A 13,987-nucleotide genomic window follows, 5' to 3' on the forward strand; every position below is an offset into this window, starting at 1 on the left:
CACCCCTAATGCAACGCTTCACTTTTTATAGATGTGTTAGTTGCCTTTCCTGTGACTCTTCACCTGTCAGTGGTGCAGCAAAATTGTGTTTTATAACTGTCAGAAAATTTACATTTACAGTTTGCTGTTAGGAAGGGAATTGTAAATGAGTGACCAAGGGAGAGATTTTGGATATTGCTAGTCATCCTGTTGAAATATTTTTTTTAAACAAATTGTACATTCTGGTAGAGCTAAAACAATTAATCAATTGCTCAATCAACAAAAAATAATCTTCAATTGTTTCTGCCATTTTTCAAGCAAAAATGCAAACATTTGCCCTTCAACTTCATCCCTGAGTAAAACTTGTTGCCTTCTTTGCTGTTTTAGGTCCTCCACTGCATTTACTTATCCACCAATAGTATAAATGACCAAGTCTTTGAATCTGTGGTTACCCTGGTGTTACTGTGCAGTTGCGAGGTGGTTGTCTGCTCCAGAGACGAAATGGAGAAAGGCAAAGTAAACATTGTAGATAATTAAATGCTTTCTGTGCTGTAGCTAGGAGGTAGCCATGAAAAGGAGGGGAATGAAACACTGATTGGAGGGGGGGCAACCCACCACTACCACCACCACCTCACCTGTCATGTAAAGAACTGAGCTCATTATAGATGATGGCTTTTGTTGCATGTCATTCATTTAATGTTGTTGTCACTGGATGACAATGTTGCTGCCTATAGTCATAGCAAAGAAGAAAAAAACCCTGAAAATAGTGATAACTAGAAGACTTGTAGATAAGTTGCTAAGATACCAGTGTGTGCAGAAAATGTTTGAGTAATTAACAATGTGGCATGATCCTAATAAGAAAAATGTGGTTTGAAATGTAGGAGGAGGGAGTAAAAGAAATATAGAACACAGACATGGAGACAAGAATGAATGCATTAATGATTTTTATATCTAAAGATGTCATTGTGTCTGAGCATTCCTTTCTTTTTGCTTCCATGTACAGTGATGGGTTTATGGTTCAGTTGTACCATTTTGTGGACTTCCTCTTTGTCGTTTTTGCCATGTTTAAATTTTGCACACATATACATTAACACTTCACACACTTGCAGACATGGGACTAATCTGAAGTATAGTGTATTCTGTACCAAGATGAATCAGTGAATTTGTATGGTGCGTTTGTGGAGAGTACAACATTTACAAGTGTCTATAATTTTAGTATTTTCTTAGAATGACAGTGTCTCATGACAATGTGTAATGTGAGGCATCACTCGTATTGATGAACTTGCTGAGAATTATCACCTTAGTCTGCAGCTCCCTTTTGGCTTTATAGAGTTTTATAGCAAGTCTCAGACCCTTTTAGCTGTTCTACCCTCAACTTCGCTGCTTTGGTTCACTTTCACCGCTCTCAGATATCATTATCGGCCACAGCAGGCAGCCGTTTTCAGTGAAAAAGCTCTAAATATACACAATACTCTACCTGCTCAACAACAAATGGCAGACAGACACACAAAGCAACGAGCTGGTAAACATAACTAGAATTTAACAGCTAAAAAGTCAGTTTTGTTTTTAGCAGTTTTCTAAAGACCAATGCCAGAGTTTAAAGAGAGTGAATATTAGACCAAATGAGTCGTCAAATAAATCGTTCATTGCAGATTGAAAGTGGGAATTTGGGCTGTTGACCGATTGTACACTGGATTCAAATTGGAAGTTCAAAAAGGAGGAAGCTCGACGTCAAATTTGGTGCACCATCTACTGTAGTGGAGTACGAATTGCTCCACAAGAGAGATGCAGCATGATTTGATCCGGTCATGAAACAGATGTGGATGGTACAAACAAGTTCCAATCAGTGTGCCATTTTTTGGTGTGACTGGGCAATGATGCCAAAAAAGCAGCTGCCGTTTGCAAAATTTATTGACGTAAACATAATTGGATAGACTGAAAAAAGTCAATAGAATCCCATGAAATACTTCTTGCCCATCAAGGGCTCTTCAAATGAACCATCTCTTCTAAACTGGCACAAGAGGCTTTTTCAGGTTTCTGCATGACATGAAGAGCATGAATGAATAATCATGACATACGTTACAGAAGAAAATGAGATAAGGAAAAGAAGGAAAAAAGAAAGTGTCGAGATTAATTGAAAGCTTCTTATTTGATTTCTGATGGTGGTTTGCTATTCACAATGTGATCATTGTGCTTTTTTCACACTTTTTCTACATACAGTTAGGTTCATATATATTTGAACACACACATTTTGTTATTTTAGCTGTATATCAAAACATTCAAATTATAGTATAAACTGAAGGCAGGGTTAGGGATTACAGCTCATTAATATGCAGCCCCCTTGTTTTTAAGGTACCAAAAGTAATAGGTAATTCTAGTTTAGTTTAAAATCCATTAGGCTTGCAAACAGAGCCAAAATTATGAAAATTGTGTCACTATCCAATTTTTTTTCAGATCTGTCTGTCTATTGTTTCTGTAGATGAGCCGATGTGCTCTATTCCCCCACTGATTAAAATGCATTGTAAGATTAGCTTACTTTCTTGTTGTGTCAAAAAAAAATTGAAAATTTTACAGCCACGTTTGATTGTTTTATAGATCACTGCCAGTCAGCTAAGAGAACTGAAGAAGTCTGTGTTACTTGAAAATCACATACAATATTTGTGCAATGATAATTTCGAATGTGGTTTAGATGATGATTAGTTTACTGTAACATAAGTTTCTCAAATTTTCATATAATTTGTTATTCATAGCAGCAATGACATTTTTCATCTTTTAATAATGGTTCTTTGTTTAGCTCTAAACGCAATGCACTGCAGAATATAACTTGAGTCCAGATGGCACTAATGATTTAATATATTTCAATTGCATTTCTACTCTGGTTTAGGCAAAACTAGTTGAGATTTTTCTATTGTCCTTTCTCTTCATAAAGCGGCTTCGCTACATAGAGAACATAGCAATCTGTCAAAATAACTATGCTATCTGTATTGAATTCCTCCTAAAGATACAGTAAGAAAACAAGAGATAGTTACATGTTGATGAAGGTTCTCAGTCATCCAGGTCATGGGGGCTACATTGCAGGCAACTGGACTTGTTTCAGTTTCTTGAAGACGTTTCAACTTTCATCCAAGAGGTTTCTTTTTACTAAATGAATGCTCTGAAATTCATCGCTGTTAGTGAATCATGAAACTGTACTAAGGATAATGGAGCGGCTGCAGGGGGGAAAGACACCTGCTGTGATCTCCTGCGTACTTGATACTGTAGTAATAAAACAGTGAGGAAGTTCAGGAACTGAAGAAGCCTCTTGGATGAAAGGTGAAACGTCCTCAAGAAACAGAAACAAGTCTAGTTGCCTATGATATAGCACTTAGTAAGAGAGTAACATTACAAACTGCACTGTCAGTACAGTATCCTGTCAGGTGAAAGAAATAGCTCCCATATTCCCCAGCTGTGCTATGCTCACCATCCCCACTCTCCCAGAGTGAGTTTGTATACAGTACACTTTCCATTTTCAAACCTGAAATCAATTGCATGCTTATCCTCTCCCCACAAAGCCCTCTGTGTTTGCTGACGGGGGGGAGATGGGCTTATCTGTGTGGTCCAGTCTCTATCCCTCACTGAGATGTCTGGACCCTGCCTCATCTCTTCTTCTCCTTCCCCCTTGGCTCTCTCAATCCCTCCACATTGCTCACACAGTGCGCAGATGCACTCACACACTCCTTTTTAAGTATACAGCCAGCCTCATTAGGCTGTAGGACAAAAGATGTGGGGAAAGGGCAGTTGGGGTGAAGGGAAGAGGCCTGCCAGGTTAGAATTGTAAAGATCAGGGTAGATGGCCGACATCGGACAGGGCCTACAGATATTTAAGGCACACAAATAGAGGAGGTGATACAGGGGAGAGAGGCAGAGAGAGAGATGGAGAAATGCAGAATAACCTGTAAAGAGGAGTAACAAAGCCATTTGCTTAAATCAGATTGGAGTTTTGATTCTAGTAAAATAGAAAGGAATATATTTTCCCTGCTAAACAATTTAATTAATCTCAGGGATTAAGGTCGACCTGTCTAGACTGATTGTGGAAATTACAAATCAAGCACTTTGGCTGAATGTTTCTAATCTACTGCATTTAATTCTGCACTTGACTACAAATCAATGAAACCATCTTTCTATTCAGATTTAGTGAGTAGAGCTTGAAACCAAAAGAGCATATCTGTCTTAGCAGACAGACACAGCACATGCTCACATAGAGGAGCACACATACACTCCACATTGTAAATCTAGCCTGTAAACTAATCTCTGCCACAGACAGTAGACTAAAAGCCTGATGTAATCTGACACTCCATCTCTATAATTTGTTTTATGAGCTCTCCTCAGTGTCATTATCAAGGAATTGATTAATGGGCTGAGGCAGAGTTGACTGTAACATGATGGACCACAAAAAAGCTTTGTCCACTTAATTGTCAGAGAGAGGGTCCTTATGTGAATGCTTTAACCAAACTGAAGGAAGCTCCTCACTGTTTTATTACTACATCAAGTATCAAGTACGCAGGAGATCACAGCAGGTGTCTCCCCGCCCCCCCCCCCTGCAGTCGCTCCATTATCCTTGCTACAGTTTCATGATTCACTAACCGCGGTGGATTTCAGAGCATTCATTTAGTAAAAAGACCTTCTGGATGTTAAGCAAATGATGTTACTGTGCTAGATGCCATTTGTCAGCACTTAATAGCTCTCTGTTGTATTAGGAAGTAAATTGATATTTAAGTATTCTTCTTCTGAAATGGTGAATGAATAGAAGTTTTCTGAATCCTCCACTGAAATGAAAAATCTGGTGATTATAGGTTCATATTCACTTATTTTTCATTTTGAGTTCTGTAAACTTACATACTGTAGGTGGTTTTTGTACTTGTTGACCCAAGATTCTGATTTTGCTTTTACATCTATTTAGTTCAAGATTTGTACAAGGCTGAAGAAAACTGTTTTACCTTTTAGAATCATGTTTTATACAGTGATATTCATTATTAAACACCACAGCACCTCTAGTAACTGGTGGTTGTACCACCATTGTGTTGTCCCTCACTACCCCTTATCTGCCCTCTAGTCACCCCTCTTTAGTTTCCTTCCTATACCAGTTACTTAACACACCTCTCCAGCTGTTTTTAGTTTTGTCATTTGCTCCACAGTTATTGTATATTTAGATGACTACCCACCCTTTGTGAATGTTAAATGACAATCGCGTACTTGCCATTTCTAGCTAGTTTTTTCTTCCAGCAACCGCTTCTCAGTAAACTGTAAAGGTGTCGAAATTAATTCACAATCTCGAACTTCGAATTAAAAAATAGAATCGTCGATGCTGCCACGCCCCCATGTCACGTCCGGTCGGCTTGCCAGAGGGAAAAAAACACACGTGTTGAAGTGCTGCGAGTCAACCTCCTCTAACTTAGCTACTAGCTAAGCCAGTAGCTATTAGCTACAGCCAGTCAAACAATAGCATGGTGTTACACCATTCCTGTTCGGCTCCCGGACTGTGGTTAATTGTTCGGAGAAGACTATGGACATGGCTGTTTTACTTTTTTTGTTTGTTTTGTTGTGAACTTGACTGGCATCTTCTGTGAAGAAGACTGCAGTTACAAAAGAGAAACTAGATGGCAGGTTATTTTGTTAAAGTTTCCAACTGACTGAAGATATAAGTTATTGTTACATTATGTTGTTAATAAATGTTTTAAATTTGACAATGTAGTGTGGTACATTGCTAACAAAGGTCAGATATTATAGCTATTGCATAAAAGTCTAGTCTTAAAATGGCATAGCAACCTGTGCTTTAAAAAAAATAAATGTAAAAATCGAGAATTGAATCGAACTGTGACTGTGAATCGAATCGAGGATTTGGAGAATCGTGACACCCCTAGTAAACTGCCTCACAAACTTGTCAGCTCTGCCTGTATGTTTGCAATTGGTCCCTAACTCCTGTTGCCAGCATTACTGCATTGTGAATAAAACTGTGCCTAATTGCAGCTCGGTCAGGCAGTGGTGCAGAAAGATTAGAAACAGTTATTTCCCTGGTTGCAGTAATTCAACTTCAATTCTTCAGAGACCAACATGCAGGAACACAAACATCAATAGTGTAAACAAATGAAAGTTTAGATTTATTTTAGTTTTAGTTTATTTACTTTTGTCCACTAAATCACTTTTATTTTGTCCTTCAGCTTTTCAGCAGTTAGAAAGGTGGCTCACTAGACAGTTCTACATCTCACTTCTGAAAGATTTAGTATATTGGTCATTCTTGCAGATGCAAAGCTGGTAAGAGGTGCAAATGCAAGTGCATTGCCATTTTTGTTTGGCATCACTCCTGCTCATTAAAAAAATCCAACAGACCCTTTTCTTAGGATACTCAAAATTATATTTTCTGTCATGAAGAAGGGATTATAATGGGGAGCTGTTGGTGTCTGCAGTCATATTAACAGCTTAAGTAGAAGTTGAAATAGTTATGCCAGACTGCAGATCTTTAAAGATAAGCTCCCCTGAAAAGGAGACGGTTATTATGAAGGTTGGGCTGAGGGGCTCTACAGTTTGTTGGTCAGAGTTCTGTTGTGACGAATAAGTGAAACTGGTGACACGCTGTCAAAGTAGCAGTGGCCCCTGCCAGCCCAGACAGATGAATCATTAGACTTAAGGAAGAAATGGTCAGATATTCAAGTTGACACCAAAAAGTGGGGTCCCGTGTGCTGGGTAATCATTGTGTGCTTTTGCCCAGTGTCAGGGGGCATGAGAGGTTAGGCCTTGCAATGAAAAAAGTCATTACAGGTAGTCCACCAAGCTAGCCATTCCTTTTTTGAGTGCAGGAAACAAATTGTACACTTCATGGGCTGCTTCATGGCTTTGAAACAAATTAAAACACTCTTAAAGCCTTCATGTTTCTTCAGGCAAATAATATTTTTATTATGAGGCTTTACAATTTCATATTCAGTGAAATTATATAAGAGGGGTCATTTAATCATTGTGTTTCACTATCCGTTAGTGTCCATAGGCTGTTTCCATTAAAGAGGCTCTGCAGAAAGTCTGTGTTGTGCTGGAGGCCAGTCGTTAGCAGCTCGCAGAGAGGCACTGAAACGAGGCACTGGAGAACGTGTATAAAGTCACATCCTTTGGACTGCCACAGAAAATCCGACCTGAGTCTTCACAAAGAAGTCCACAGTCCAGCCGCATTAAACAACTTTAAAAAATCATCCACAGGCTTATATAGGCGAAGATCTAATTTTTCATGAATGGCCAGTAAAATTGACTAATACATGTTAATTGCTACAAATTGTTGCATTTGTTGCGGTCTTTCAAACCCTTTTTGGTAGTTTTATATGTGACATGCCTGTGCCAATCTTTTATTTTATTTTATAACTTCTTATTCCTAGTCATTTAAGATATTTACTATGAGCCATAGGCTCCCTGTGTAAAGGTCCAGGTTCCAGTATGATCTTCCATCTGTCGCCACAGCTCTATATTGACTAAGCTCAGAGTCATAAGTGGTAGCTCTCTGAGACTTTGAGACTCAGTGAGTTTAAAGCTATTGCATCTTCACACTGCTGCAGAGGCGTACTTCAGGTGGCATACAGAGAAGGTATGTTTATGTGGTCTGGTTTACTAACTTTAGATAGATCTGGATTATTCATAATAATTTCTATCATCCAGTATAATAATACCCAATGCAATTGCCATTTTGTATAGAAACGTAAGAAGATACAGAAATATGTTTCTAACAATTATATGGAAACGTTATACGGTTGAAAGAAAAACAGGATTTAATTTGTCCAGAAATAGTCTTCTCTCAAGAAATCGAAAAAAATACCTCAAGGTGATGCTGTTTGCCAGACCTTGAGAGTATATATTTCTATATATTATCGCATCAGATTAAAAAAACATGAACAGTACCTCCTGCACAGCAGCTTTAATCATCAACTGCCACAATTAAAAGGTCATTGGTACCATGGTTGTTACCACAAGATGTTTGTTTTAATAAGCAATTTGACATTGTTTCCTGCTTTATAAAGACAGAGGGAAATAACAGCAGTAACCACCACTACAACTGCAGCTCAACCAAGCATGAACATTTGCAACATACTTTATTTAGGTAGGGGATAATAGAAGATATCTTTCATTGTCAGTCACAGATGGTTATCTACTGTTGTGATGATTTGTTGAACAGCAACACTCTTGACATTCAGTGCAGTTGAACTGTTAACTTAAATGTTAGTGTTTGTAATGGAATCATTCTGGCAGAATAGTTTTCAGAAATTATTTTTGCGGAGACAGTTCAGCACTTCAGTAGTCGTATAAAAAGTTGAGCTTTTACAACAGTAGAAATGTATAATGGATCATTAAGCTTTATGTATACTGTACATATTAATGTTCTTTGAATTAAAAATAATGCAGAAATCTGGTGCATTTTGAGAGAAAAATCATAAACAAATAGATAGGGAGGGAGGGGGCAACTGACTGGAGTGAAAGAGGCTTAAGCGCCATTATGAGAGGTGAAAAACATTTTTGGATCAATATGAGACTACTATGGTGCAACAACTTAGACTAGGACGGCTGCTGGAGTCTGGTTAATTAATGGTAAACACTGCGATGTGGAACAAAATGACGTCACCAAATTTTTGGTGTCAAGTATGAATATAAAGATTGTATGTTTTAGGAAAACAATTGGTATGGTGCCATTTTTAAAGAAATGTCTGATACCATCTTTCTCACTTTAGCCAAACTACCACTGTAATAAAACTGTAAGTAATCTTACAAATAACGTTTTTTAGTAACTTTCTATTGTAGCTGGTTTGATGAAAACTTTAAAGATGGACCAACTGAAGATGTGAGGGGGTGCCTCACATAATCTTTACTCAAAGGGATTCTTTTTGTCCTGATTCCTTCTTTGCCCCCATGGTGTAGTAAATTACTGGCAAAGGATTGCACCTGTTCTGCAGTGGCAGTCATGCAGAGAATTACTGTTAAAGTGATATATCAGGTTGTCAATATATCGAGGTGCTACTGCCATTTTAAGAAAAGATAATACTATACTGGCCAGTGACACCAGTCCTCCAGTATGATGGATGTGATACAGCCTAAATGATGCCATATATAAACTGTGTAGGCCTAATGATCAATAGAAGATCAATTGTATGTGACCTGAACTTGAACAAAGAATATAAACATGTCAGTGATTCAGAGGATGATAACGATGGTGATGACGATAATTGGCAGAGGAGATTTTTAGAATAATCGTTTAATAAAAGTTTATTATTTTTATGTAATAAACACATTTTCCTTTTGATATGGTACCCTCTTTGTCCAAAGCCAAGGTACATTTTTTTCTTGTTTTGTATTCATATTGGTGAAATTCTATAATTTCATATTTAAACAAGGTCTATTGTATTGCAGAGTTGTATACATCAGTGAATTATTCTTTTCGGTGGGGCTACAGGCAATGAAGGCTTTTGCTTACAGACTAGCAGTGTTGTTGTCTGTCTTGGTGCACTTAGCTTTGACTCCAACTATAAAAGGTTGCTACATTTACTAAACAATTGACTCAGAAATGCAAATGCAGTATTTAAAGTTTACTTTATTTCATATATCTAAGGTTAAACATTTAAATTCATCACAATCTCCAAACCCACCAACCAACAACTTCTGGTGTAGCCAACCATGCTATCTAGTGATTGCTAGAGTAATATTGTGTCAATGGCTAACGGGTAGAACACATATCCCGCATGTATAGTGTGGAACGGCTGTATTCTCTTCATGCATGTGACATATTCTACAAATATATATATAGACATTAAAACTGTAGTGAAACGCTGGTACAATGTCGATATGACTGACACATGTGTTGCAGAAAAAGTAACCATGATTCTGAATGAGACGTGCTGCTCATGCCGGCTGTGCGTCTGCTCTACCCTGTTTATATGGGTGCCCAAATAAAGGCAAGACGTTCCGCCAAGCACACGTGCCGCTCTCACGGGATAAGTGTATCCTACAAGGTAGGGCTGGGCGATAAAACGATCTCGATCATTTTTATGATAAAATTTTCCACAATAACGATGATAAATTTAGGACATTTATTTTTTTTAATTATTTTTTACAAGTTATTTTTGAGTCCGTTTTCCTTTACCTAGAAAACACCACATCAACAGCCAATCGCACAGCAGAGAAACAAATGCATGTGGTTGATACATGTTTCCGGCCCCTCCCGCTCACAACAACTCAGAATGACGGTGACCACCTGTGTGTCGAGCCGACACAAGACAATGAGCGGTCCGACCAGCGAAACCGAGTGCGAGGAAACTAACAAAGACGAAGAAATTGTACCGAAGAAAGGTCATGCCACTTCGGTTATTTGGAAATAGTTCGGCTACCTGAAGTCTGACAAAGGACAGACCGCCATTAGGTGCAAAATGTGTCGGCGACCAGTCCTCAGCAGAACTGGAAACACCACCAACCTCTTTCATCATCTCAAAAGGTACCGTCCCAAACAGTACTCCGAAAGTATGAGTTTGCGCTATCGTGCTAGCGTCAGCCTCCCCTCCACTAGCCACCAGCCCAGCCCCACTGCTTCTACTAGTCAAACTTCAGTTCGACAACCAACAGTTGCCGCTGCTTTTTCAGCCATTACCCCACATGAAAAGAAACTGAAGTGACACTAAGACATAACCAGCGCAATTACGTACTGTACTGCTAAACATATGATGCCTATATAAGCACGGTGTGTTCTGGTCGCAGGTCCGAACCACATCAGGTCTTACAGTACAGGAGGCATTAAAGCTGAACTAAACGACTACCTGCAAGCTCAAGAATATGTGCAATATTCAAAGAATACAGTAGCATAATCATCCTCAACATTTACCTTTTTATTCTATTTCCTTTAATCAATGTTCAGTTCAGTATACTACCTCTAAAATGTTTGAGACACGTTTGAAACAAGCAATTTGTTGTACATATTCATCATTTTATTTATTCAGTGTTTAACATACAGTAAAGCCATTTGGTTGGTTGGTTCTGTTGAATGTTTGTCACCTATTCATTCTGACAATAAATAATTGTATTTTATAAACCATAATTAACCTTCTGGTTTGTTTTGGGTTCTGTCCTAAGGAAAATACTCTTAAAACTGTCAATTCAACATTATTATTGTTAAATATACTGTATATCGCGTTAATTGTCGACATCGATCAATATAAAAAAACATATCGTGATAACAGTTTTGGCCATATCGCCCAGCCCTACTACAAGGTTACTGTGCTACAGCGAAATGTGAACAGGAAGAATTTGGATAAAAAATACTACAGCATGTCCTCCTTGTTTTGTTGCACAATATTAAACTATTATTAGATTACATCTTTAAACAATGTAATAAATTGGCTTTGTTTCTCTAATGATAAGCGGCAATCATTGCTAGCACAAGAAATAAAAGCAGGGACACTGTCCCTTGTATGAGGTCTTGAAGAGCTACTTTGCTCATTGCTCATTAATCAGTATAGTATTCTTTTTGCTAGAGAAAAAATAATAGTTATCAGAGATTCAGAGTATGCCGTTTTAAAATTCAATATGAAGTGTTAACGTTCCTGGTGCATCAAGCTGACCTACACATGTTGGTTTCACTTGACTTCCACTCCTGTTCTTCAAAGAGCAACAGTCTCCCTCTGCTGATGATCATATAGCAACACAAATAATAATAGCAGAAGGTTTGCAAATGCAGAAGCAATTTACTCATTTAAACACAATTTTAACTCAAACATGAATTAAACGTTCTCTTAAAGGTAACAGACCATCTTTGATATTTGACACAATTTACATTCACTGCCACAGTTAGCCATAAAGAGAGTAGCAGTATAGAACGGTATGTTAGTCTCCCAAGCTTGAACAGAGGAGGTACTGTTTTACCTCATTTTCACTCACTACCTCTCTCTTGCACTTTCCTTTCCTCTTTCCATCTCACTTCCCCCTACACCCCAGCCCTGCAAATAACCCAAGAAAGGTTAACTGGCACCTGGCTGCAGTGTGTGAGAACACTGGCCTCTTTCTATCCATGCATGACAGCAGATGAGCTGCTTAAACCCTGCAGCAGAAGGCATATTTAAGAACTATGTGTCTCTTCTGTGTGTGTGTGTGTGTGTGTGTGTGTGTTGGGAGAAAGGAGGAGGGGAGAAAGGGAAACACTCTACATGCTACATCAGAGGCGTCAGATTTTAAGTGTCAAAGCTGATTGTCCCTTTTTTCTACTTCCTGCAAGGGGGGCTTAGGTAAGGCAAAGATGCTAAGAATGTAGGAATAGATTGACAAATGTTTAATGGCACAAATATACATGTATTCCTTCCTTGCTTTTCCTTTTGTGTCTAAGTCTCTAGCTTCATATTGAATACCTCCCCAAGCAGGCATGGTTTTTATGTTCTTTATTTTATGATGCCACTGATGTAGCTGTGCATAAATAAACTTGACTTTAGCAAGCAGTGTTGGTGGTGTGCAGACTCGGTGGGTCATGCTCTTTCTTTCCCCACAGGACGGTCAACACTGATATTTTATTTCTGTCTGTATTTTCTTTTCTTGTGCATCCATTGCTCTCCCTCTCTTTGTCACTCTCTCCGTTGTTTTCTCCTGCAGGTGTGTCATAAGTGTGTCTCTTTCTCCACAGGTGTCATTCTTCCTGTTCATTGTGTTTGTGGTTTACACCATGCTGCCGTTCTCTATGCGGGACGCTATCATCGCCAGCGTCCTGACCTCCGCCTCTCATACCCTTGTGTTGAGTGTCTGCCTGTCTACCACAGCTGATCACATGGAACCAGTAGTGTGGCAGGTAAGGTGTTTAAACATAAGTGTGCATTAATGGTAACGACACATTGATATACAACAGAACAGACTGTCGACAAAACATGCACACACCTCTGTGTACTTGAACTTAACACAATTTGATATTTAATCAGTATTAATCAGTGACTTGACAAGTGTGTCACTACTTCACAGCATATAAAAAAGGACTAAAGAGAACATTCTGATTACAACACTGTCTCATTTCTGTACGGTAAATATGCAACTGGAGCCAGCAGCCAGTTAGCTTAGTTTAACAAAGAATGAGTTCAGGCGGAAAAGGCTAGACTGGCTCTGTCCAAAGGTAACAAAATCCATCCAGCACCAGCACCACTTTTCACCATTTTATGAGGTGTTACGAGCTGGACTATCACTTGGCTAGGACCGGTAACTTCCTGGAGTTATCCTGATCCCGGCCAAGAAGTAGGAGTTGATTTCTTTATATTCACTCCCTACCATTCAGTGGGCCTGTATTGTCATTCACTAGTCTTTAGGAAAACAACAAATAGAAGAAGAATGCTTAAAGAATAATATTGGATATTTTCAACCTAACTCTTTTGAAAGCCCACTGATCGGGCTTACTACACCAAGCACACATGAAACTGCTTTATAGTCTGCAGACTCTCATCCTGCTGCTTTAGACAAAGCTTTTAGTTAGACATAGCTACACTATATCCTGCAAGTGTAACCACTGTTGCTTTTTTGTTTTGTTTTGTTTTATTATCCAGATGGAATCTTAATGGAATTGTTTTTTCCTTCCCAGACATTTAATGTTTTTCCTTCCTGCTCATAAAATGACCATTTCTGGTAATTTTAACCATACAGTCTGTATTTTTAGCAAACAAACAAATGTGACCTTTAAACTAAAACTAAGTTAGCATAGCAGGTGAGTGATAGAAATTCTAATGGGTTTTTTTTTATACTTTGTTAAAAGGTCACTCTCTTTCCAGCAGTATTGCTGTTTTAAGCACAAAATGTTCAGGCACTTGGCATATGCTGATAGAGACAAAGAAATAATATCAGCAAACCAATTATCTGTTAATGCAGACTTTAATTAATTTGAGGTCATTTAAACCTGATTCCAAGAGTCAGTTGTTGCAAATCTAGTTATTGCCAAAGGAAACAACATTAATGTAACAAGCATATCACAAAACACACCTCATTATTGTTTTAC

At 38.4% G+C, this 13,987-nt stretch overlaps 1 protein-coding gene across 2 annotated transcripts in view; it reads left to right on the plus strand.

Moving 5' to 3' along the window:
* adcy2a (adenylate cyclase 2a) overlaps positions 1-13,987 on the plus strand; it is an 80,000-nt gene that overhangs the window by 19,994 nt on the left and 46,019 nt on the right. For both annotated transcript variants that reach the window (XM_084357288.1, XM_084357289.1), the window contains exon 4: positions 12,641-12,802. In XM_084357288.1, the coding sequence (XP_084213414.1) occupies positions 12,641-12,802 (162 nt within the window). The remainder of the gene's footprint in view (positions 1-12,640; positions 12,803-13,987) is intronic.

This window comes from Pagrus pagrus, assembly GCF_965226575.1.
Source record: "Pagrus pagrus genome assembly, chromosome: 7".
In the NCBI taxonomy this organism is placed as follows: domain Eukaryota; kingdom Metazoa; phylum Chordata; class Actinopteri; order Spariformes; family Sparidae; genus Pagrus; species Pagrus pagrus.